At 35.4% G+C, this 9759-nt stretch overlaps 1 protein-coding gene across 1 annotated transcript in view; it reads right to left on the bottom strand.

Annotated features, from left to right (window-relative positions):
* Positions 1 to 1252: 1252 nt before the first annotated feature.
* The window catches only part of LOC149808389 (poly [ADP-ribose] polymerase 1-like), a 133852-nt gene continuing 125345 nt past the window's right edge, over positions 1253 to 9759 (bottom strand). The window contains exons 25-27 of the mRNA XM_089976571.1: positions 9186 to 9247; positions 4388 to 4505; positions 1253 to 2644 (exon numbers count right to left, since the gene is read on the bottom strand). Of these exons, the coding sequence (XP_089832697.1) occupies positions 2572 to 2644; positions 4388 to 4505; positions 9186 to 9247 (253 nt within the window). The 3' untranslated portion in view covers positions 1253 to 2571. The remainder of the gene's footprint in view (positions 2645 to 4387; positions 4506 to 9185; positions 9248 to 9759) is intronic.

Raw genomic sequence — 9759 nt, 5'->3', positions numbered from 1 at the left:
AGAAGTGTGTGGGAATTTCGATGTGTATGCATGCGTGGCTGAAACAGTGACAGCTGTCTGATGGTTAATTGTCGTTATAGTGTGAGGTGAGGTTCGATAAAACATTTGTTAACGCCTTGTGGTTTTTCACAGGAAGCTTTGAGGGACAGATCATTTAAAATTTGGTCCCATAGTCTCGGATAGAGAGACGGAGGAAAGGAGAAGAAAGGAGAGAAGAAAGGTGAAGTGAAGTCTGGAGCGAAGTTGGAGGAGGAGATAGTAGAGAGGGAAACAGACAAAGGAGGAGTTAGAGGAATGGAAAGAAGGAAGGAATCAGTGGGAAGAAATAGATGAGTAGATGCAAGGATGGGGGAAAATCGAACTCACACTGTAAATCACGGGATGAATTAGGCTGTCACTTGGTCGAGGTAAAGACGAGTGATTGGAAGTTATCGTTTTTAAATTATCACATTTATTAAATTGTTATTGATTGAATTTCATCTTCGTGTTCTCTATAATTTAACCGTCGGCATTGCTGACTGGGGGCTCAGAGCTGTAAATCTACATCATCACTAATTTAACTTTCTAACCTAACGAGCCAGGGTGGAACTTTCAATTTAATTTAATTAAATTATATTGGGAGAACCCCACCCCAATACGACAGAACGTCACACCCTTTTATTCTTCTGCACTTCTAAAACTTTTCAAGAGGTTTTCTGTTCCTTTCATCCCGATGTACCACTTGCTGCATGCCAAAATCAAAAATAAGGATGAAGATGTTTTGCATCACAAAATAGTCTATAGCATATGCAGTACTACTATAAAGTTAGTCTGTTTCCCTGATCTATTCCACTAAATCTAATATGAAACTCAGATCCAAATCAAACACTGACAAGTCAGTATCCAGATTTTACCGTAAATACCTGTTTTCCCCCAAGTGGAGGTTTTATTCTGTTTGTATTTTAAGGGACATTTCTGCAAGACTTATGGCAAAATTGTAAGGGTTGGCAGGTCTGTTATTGGAGACAATATTTTTGTGAAAATCTGCTTCACATTAATGGGCTTTTTTTTTCAATGAGCCTTCAATGAATTGGCCAAGATCATAATTCAAATTTGCTTGAAAATGGAATTACCCAAGGACTTGACAGGAAAAATTTGTTTACTTTAATGATCTGGAAATGATAATCCAATATTTTGCTACATGTGTATCAAATGAAAGAATAACACAAAAGAATTTTACAGCATGTGAACAGAGAAGAAATAAAACTTGGAGTAGGATGCATTTCTTTATTCTATAACTCAGTAACAAGGTTCTAAACACTTTGGTCATGTTGAAATACTGCAACTTACCATTATATGGCATTATTATGTTACTTAAATGAGGGCTATTTTAAATGCAAAATCTAGTATCTAGAACTACTTTGTGCATACAGGTACGAGTTAAAATCCTTTAAAAATCCACTAATGACAAAATGTCATGTTGGGTAAAAAAATGTGTTCCTCTCAAATTGTTGTCAGGTTGGTGCCATATCGTCACTGATAAGGTAGCAACAAGATTCTTGTTCGAAATATTTATTCAAATTTATATTCCTCTTGCTCATTCACATTCTATTCACATGAGTGCAATTTTACACTCAGTTTACCTGTATTGTATGTACATTTTATAGTAACACCACTTTCAGTCCAACATTGCAATGCACATGTACATATGAACTCACCTTTCTTCTTATCCATCTTTTCAAATTTCTTTTCCTGTCTCTATCACAGACTGCAACTTTCAAGGCAGTAATGGTGACATTAATACAAATCTAGCATTGTAATTTTCTGTCACAAAAATACAGTACCCTGTATAATGGGCTCTAGCTTATGAAGTAAAAGTTTTTCACTAACATGTTTACTCTAAAACATAAATTCTAAAAAAACAAAGAAAATGAACATTACAAACAAAGCACTAGGTCTAATATTCTCTACTGAAATCGATTTAACAGATCTGTGAACAGAAGTTGACTTCTATATTATAAGCAATAGGTATGAATAACGAGTAGACCGTTAACACCCCCACCAAAACATATCTATATGCTCAGTTAAAATATGACACAAGTGATACCATACAAGTTAGTCAATGCTAATCCAGACAAACTGCAATTAAAATAGACAAATCTATAAAAACTGCAATTCTAAAAGGATCTAATGTACTTGTTCCATCCTGCTTCAGCAATTAGTGAGACAGCAAAAAAATCTCAGTACCTGGATTGTTTCCTACCATTCAGATTCATTTAAAATGTAATACACAAGCTAAGCAGTCAACTTCACCAACTCCTGTTTGATTGGACATTAACTTCAAAGTCTCTTTTGATTCTAATATTCTGGTGAAATAAACTTAACTATCTTTGATACATCAAGGAATAAAGTGTGCATGCATAACTTTTTGTTTCATGATGCTTGCATGTCAAGTAAAACTCTCAGGAATTAATCCATGCAAAATAAAACACATCTGACAATGGCATAGACAGCAACATCGAAAACTGAATTAAAAAAAGAAACAAAAAAGTCATCTTTGTGTAGGATTCCTTCCAAATTTAGACTGGAAATTCACCATTTCCACTTGAAGTCCACTTTCAGCAGATATTTTATATTGACTTGGGCAACATCGTACACAATGTATCTGGAGGACATGTTAAGGAAAAGACAACCTTTATCTCTTTAGAAAAAAATAGCTTCAATACACACTGGTAATGAGTGACCTGCATTCCACAGGTATTCCTACAAAGTAATGAGTGACCTGCATTTCACAGGTATTCCTACAAGGTAATGAGTGACCTGCATTTCACGGGTATACCTATAAGGTAATGAGTGACCTGCATTTCGCAGGTATACCTACAAGATACTGAGTGACCTGCATTTCACAGGTATTCTGACAAGGTAATGAGTGACTTGCATTTCACATTTATTCAGACAAGAGGAGTAAACCTGAAATCAACACAAAATTACACTTGACTGTCTTTGAATGCATGCTGTAATGTATGTATATCTGTAGGCAGGTAGGTAGGTACATAGGTAGTTAGGTATGTATGTATGTATGTATGTATGCATGCATGCATGCACATATGTGCTTTAACTTCACATAGGTACAGTAAGGCTATATAGTGCCATGTAAGTTTAAGTTTCCAACAAAAGCATCAAATCAAAGATCAAGACAAAAATGGGTAAAAGCCTTAAAATGCAAAGTCTGTTTTTTTTATATTTATTTACAGAAACCATGCTCTATTATAAGGTCTAAGAGCTGAAACATCCTGAAAAGATGCACCAAAGGAACAAAATTTCTGCCTCGGTTATTTGGCTCCTTAGAGCATTATGTGGGTGCATTGGGCCCACTTCACATCCACCGATTTCCCACAAGGGGCAAAATTAAGTGTATTGTGTATATGGAAAATAAGCACACAAAGTCTTTCAAGAAATTCTGTAAGAAACATAAAAGCTTGTAAAAGAAACACAGTAAAATATACTTTCATAACTAAATGAATCATACAATAATTTTTTTATATCTACGTTTTCCTTCTTTCTTTCATTTTTAAAATGATCATCTGTACCCAGTACATGTATTCTTAAATGTTAGTTACAAAGTTTAGAACTTTACTAATAGCATTATCTCGGTACACATCATCATCGATAAGTACACATAAAACAAGAATCTCTCAAAGGATCTGATGATGTACTGGCTGAGAAGCATTTCATGGAAACCAAGAAAACACAGTTTGTTCAGAGTACTGAAACCAATGCTGATCCAACAAACCAGATTTGGTAACAAAACTATTTGATCATGAACTGTGCTACATGTAAGAGGCAGTTTTTTGGTTTAAAATTGTTTAGTCCTTGATTACTTGAAGGATTATTGTCCAAAGGCAGCAAACTGAAAGCATCGTGGTGCTGGGAAGCAATGTAAAAGGGTTGAATACATAGAAGCATTTGTTATATGATACAATGCAGGTACATAGAAGCATTTGTTATATGATACAATGCAGGTACATAGATGCATTTGTTATATGATACAATGCAGGTACATAGAAGCATTTTTTATACGATACAATGCAGGTACATAGAAGCATTTGTTATACAATACAATGCAGGTACATAGATGCATTTGTTATACGATACAATGCAGGTACACAGAAGCATTTGTTGTACGATACAATGCAGGTACATAGAAGCATTTGTTATATAATACAATGCAGGTACATAGAAGCATTTGTTATATGATAAAATGCAGGTACATAGAAGCATTTGTTATATGATACAATGCAGGTACATAGAAGCATTTGTTATATGATACAATGCAGGTACAAAGAAGCATTTGTTATATGATACAATGCAGGTAAACCACACAAGAACATACCAACTTAAAGGATACTCATTGTACAGCAGGCTTGACTTGTTGACAGAGGCATCAACTCCTTGACCCATAGGAATCGTAACACCATCTGAACCTTGGTAGGACTTGGTGGGGTCAGGAATTGTCCGGCCACAACCTGTGTACGTAGCGAAATAATATCACCTTGACTGTATCAACAGAATATCAACCAATTCATAAGAGATAATACATTTTATAGCAAATGATGTTGATCCAAGAATTTACTACATTAATATTAGGAGAAAAAACCCACAACTACCTCTCAAAAAGAAAAACAATTTTGTCCCTGAACAAATGGAAGAAACTTCTAAATTAACTTCCCTTTCTACCACCAAATGGCTGTCCATATACAAAAAAAAATGTCTTTTCCACTACAAAATGGCTGACCGAATACCAGTTTAAGCTGAATGAAACATCCACAATAATTCTAATATTTCTCGGGAGGGCTTTTCAATCATGTGATCAGGTATGTAAAAGTAAATTATGTTTCTCCAAGAATGCTTTCCTGATCATATTAAGGAAAACTATGAAACAAACTTCACAACCTCTTGAACTGGAGATGGTATGGGTCCATTGCTAGAGCACCTGCTTGGTGAATCTAGAGCCATCAGACATATTTGATAGGCCTGAAAGTATTGGAGATCATGCTGCTGACCTTGCATCAGTCAGTAGAAACCATCCAAGTTCCCTCACAAGCCTTTAAAGTGGAGGCCTTTCTGACTTGTGAGTTTCTCTCTGTTCTTGAAGGCTTAGTTCCTTTTTTTACACAAGGCTCTCCTTACAACTGCCAGATATGAAAGAGAAGCCTGTTTTTAGTACGAATGAAACGACCGTGTCTGTGGCTGTTTGAGTAGGCAGGCTTTGCAACGATTTTCCTGGCAACATCTATTGCTAGATCAAGCATATTGTTCACCTAAGACATATTCCACTTAAGAGTGGCTTTCAAACTGCAGTTCTGCCCCCTCATTTTCTGAACAATTTTTGGTAGCTGAAGTGGTGGTGGTGGGGGAATAACTATTGCTCCAAAACTCTTCCCAACTTAATAATAGTGAATCCATGATCTGTGTTACTGAAACTGGGACTGGGAATACAAAAATGGGCAGTTTGTAGCATGAACGGACTAAATAGTGCAAAGGGGCTGGTCTCTTCTTAAGGAGTCAGCCATAACAATGAGTCTGCTGAGAATATGTCTGATCTGGTCTGGGAGGATCAGTGCATCAAGACCCAAACAGAGTTGTTGGATATGATGAGAAATGTCTGCTTGCTAAGGGCTGTTCCACTGCAACATACATGGTACCCAGGGAAGGCAGTTTTTACAATATATGCCATGGTATTTTGATTTCACAGATTTCATATTAAGATAAAAAAAAAAATTCTAAACTGCATCTATGGGTGAGTACCCCAATTCAAAAGTGCCTTCCCTGGGTCCCATGTATGTTCTAATGGAATAGCCCTGAGTTCATACTTCCAGAAATGAATGTATTTACTACAGCCTTCATTTCCAGAAGGTTCGCATGAGGAGAGAACTCCTCAGGCCCACCCTGTTACACTGACCATGGCATACATGCCAACCCCTGGCAAGGAAAAAGTGTAATCCAAGTCGACAAAAAAAGTAATCTGAGCAGAAAAAGAGTAATCCACATATTACATAGTAAAATTCAATAAGCATATGTAGAAAAATAATTTATTTACCCCTTCTGGTCTTTTAACATCAATTACTGCTTCAAGTTTTCATATATAGCACTCTGAACTTTAAAAAAGCAACCGATTCTCATATTACATTTCAAAGCACTTTGTACCAGCTGAGATTATGAATGTTTTGCACACCAGTAGAGAACCAAGTGCTGGATTACAGAGCCTGGATCTGAATTCAGTTTTTTTTATATTAACAATGCTGAACAATCTCTCACAGCAACAGAATGGTAAAAAACCAATATTCCTGACAAAACCTGACAAAGAAGAGGAAATATATATCTTCCAGTTAATGGATCTTTTAGTTGGGAAATAAGGTGCCATTGCACATCAACTCTGTCTGCATAAAGTACATTGTCAGGTAGAATGCCAACTTGATACTTTGAGGTTCTCCTTTTAATTTATCAGTAGCCTTTCCTGCAGCAAGGTGCATCATATGACAGGGACAACCTGAGATATACATGGATGGAGACATTTTTCAAAATACAGAATGCAATTCCTTTATGAATTCCAATCATGATGCATTATCAGCTGAAAACTCCATACAGTTCTGCCAACTTATATCATGTTTCTTCAAAGCATTATCAAGCAAATAAAAGTTTTCTCCAGTGGAATCTATACTGTTAATTCTGGTAATGAAAGAAGAGCACTCTGACTGCCTTTTTTGTTGTCAAAGTTTCTGACACAGTCTGGGTACAACGTTTTGTCATTGTAATCACTGCTCCTGTCGGTTGCAATACTAAATGGCCCAATTTTCATGGCTTCTGCAATTTTAAGCAAATTATCTTCTGCTAAACACTTAACAATATTAGATGATTTCGTTTATTTTCTGTGATTTTTGAATCAGAAAACATCTGTTTGAACAAAGGACCAACGTATTCTTCTACAGCTAGGGGTAGTCTGTGTTCTATTAAAAACTTGGCAAATAATGCCTCCACATTTATTAGTTCTCCTTTTTTTAAAAAAGTTACAAGTTACCTTAGTATTGGAGTTTGTAAAATGAGCGAATTCAAGGTTTCTTTGTTTTACCATCATGACCAATATTAAGTGGGCGTGTAGCTGCCCTAGAATGCAATGCTGTAATGTGTAATTCATGTATTCATCTTTGAATCGTTTTTTTTTGGTCTTTTTCTAATCCATCTGTGAAATTATCTGAAAAACATTTTTGCTCTAACTTGCATCAACTAGAATAAATCTGACCTGACTTTTAGCACCAAATACAGAGTGGTTCTGTATCAGATTTGAATTAGAACAAAAAATCTGCAAGCAAAGATTAAAAATTAGAAAACCAGTCTGTTCTCTCCTAAGCCAGACAGCTGCTATAAATAGAAACTGAGGTCAAAAGTTTGAAAGTAAAACCAGCATGTTTCTTAGAAATAGGGCAGCTGCTATAAATAGAACATAATACTGTTAGGAAAGTGCATGCAAGGATGAACAAGCATACCCTTCTGTTGTAGTTACCTACAAGCCGTCTTTTCTAGAATATGGTCTGAAAGATTAATGGGATGTTAACAAAAATAAGAAAACAAATCCAAATACGTTTATGCGTAAGGCAGGATTTGGTGAAAAAAAGCGTAATGATTACACCAATGTGTAATGGTTGGCATGTATGCCATGGTGAAGCAGGGCAACAAGCTCTACAAACCGACTTCTGTACAGACTGTTAGTTTTGGATGGGGTTTTTCCAAGCAATTCCTATCATGCGACATTGACTGTATGCCAGCGATGCTGGAATAATAAATATTTTGGTCAAGGTCATAACTCACTGGTCAAGACAAGCTGAAAAGAGGTGCCACTGGGTTAACGTGGTCATCTGCAAAACATGCATGAAACAGCAGCCTTAAAGAATGAGACCAGCTGCCATATTGAGCAAAAAGCAGCCAAGTACGAGTTGAGCGCCAGCCATGGTCTAGAAAAGGCTTGAAATAAACCCTCAAGGACTCAACATGTGCAAGAAAATCCCATCCTCAGGGGAATGGGATGTTGGGATTTTCTTTTGAGCTTGTAGTTTCTTCTTTCTTTTACCTTAAGAAGTTTTGTTCAACTGTGCAATTGATATAATAAGTTACAACTATTACAACTGTATAATAAGTTAATTTTACTTCTGTACATCAGAGCAAGCATTTGTGACCCATGTTTTATTGATGACTTAAAACTGGCTAAGTGACAGTAATGACATTGATGACAGTAATGACATTGATGAAATAATGGTGGGATGAGACGTGGGATACACACTGAAACAAATACATTTGTAATAATCTGACCGTTTTATTTTTATTTTCTTTCCCATTATTCTGGAGGCCAACCCATATCATATAAAATAAGAAACTGATGTCTGTCCACTCACCATCTTCACAATGAATATTTCAAAATTGATACTGCTGATGTATAACAAAACTGTATTTCAGAGAAAACACATGCACCATGTTCCGTATGCCTTACAGCTAATATATTTTCTCTCATAAACAACTCAAATGTTTCCAATTTTGTGATCATTAATATAAAGGTGAATTATCAAATTGGTAATAAAATAAAGTATAATGTAAGCTTTCCCCCACCTATATGAAACCGCCTTGATTGCTGATGTATTCAACATTTGGTTTTGATTCTTAATTATACACTGTAGAAACATGGCTATTACTACTACAAAAAGATCTGCAGAGTAAAGAAAGACACAAATTGTTATTCGTTCAATCAAGTTAAGATTTTGATAGGCCTTATCAATGTTAACACATAACCATTTAAATGAAAACAAAAATAGATGAGGACAATTTAAAAAAAAAACAAAACGACATTTCTACATGCTATCATTAACTATTAGGCATACTGTGTGCAAATCGTAAATGTTAAATGTCTCTCTTTTCGGAAGGCAGCTTCCTAGGAGCGTATTAGCCACACTGCCTGTAACCTATGAAAATAGGTTCAATAACAGGTGAGATAACAGTTCGTTGTTTAATAGGTGATTTCCGTTATAAAAACAGATTCTGGATAACCAGTGGATACTTATATTTGAAAGAGAGAGGGTTTTCTTTCAACTCTAGGAGTTTCACGTGAATCTGATTAGGGGCCTTATCGACTCGTCCTTTGGTGAATTTTCATTGCTTACCTTTTGTACTATGCTTTCCTTTGGGAAGCTTTGTTATGAAATCTGAAGCAGTTAGTTCATGCCTGTAATAAAGTTCAAATAAGGATATATGAGAAAAACAACATTTAATGAACTTCAAAAGTAAACATATTTATTATAGAATAACCACTCTATCTGTACAAGGTTCAAAACAAAGATGCTTAACGTATAAAAAAAACCACAATGTTATGCTTGTATTTAAGTTCCAACAAGCATATTTAATGTAAAAACTTGTAATCTGGGTTCCTGTTTTAGCATTCCTTTGCAATATTTGCAGACATGTCAAAAATTAAATTTGTAACAAATTGATGTATTAATAAAAAATTTGAACATGTTAAATGTTTTCCAATGTAGTACATTCTGATGTGAACATAATAACTATAACAAATAATAATAATAATAGTACAGTTTCAGCAGAACATGATGTCTGGTCTCTGAATGGTGTTCCAACAACTTTCTGCCAATGCAAGCAAGACGAAAAACAATGAATGGTGTCAAGTGTTCATGGTGTAGACATAAAATGATATCAAAATGTTTTAGTTGAACATAGCATTTG

The sequence above is a fragment of the Sinohyriopsis cumingii genome, chromosome 1 (genome assembly GCF_028554795.1).
Source record: "Sinohyriopsis cumingii isolate HCF-2022 chromosome 1, ASM2855479v2, whole genome shotgun sequence".
Classification (NCBI taxonomy): Eukaryota; Metazoa; Mollusca; class Bivalvia; order Unionida; family Unionidae; genus Sinohyriopsis; species Sinohyriopsis cumingii.
This window is presented reverse-complemented; position numbering and strand designations above follow the sequence as displayed.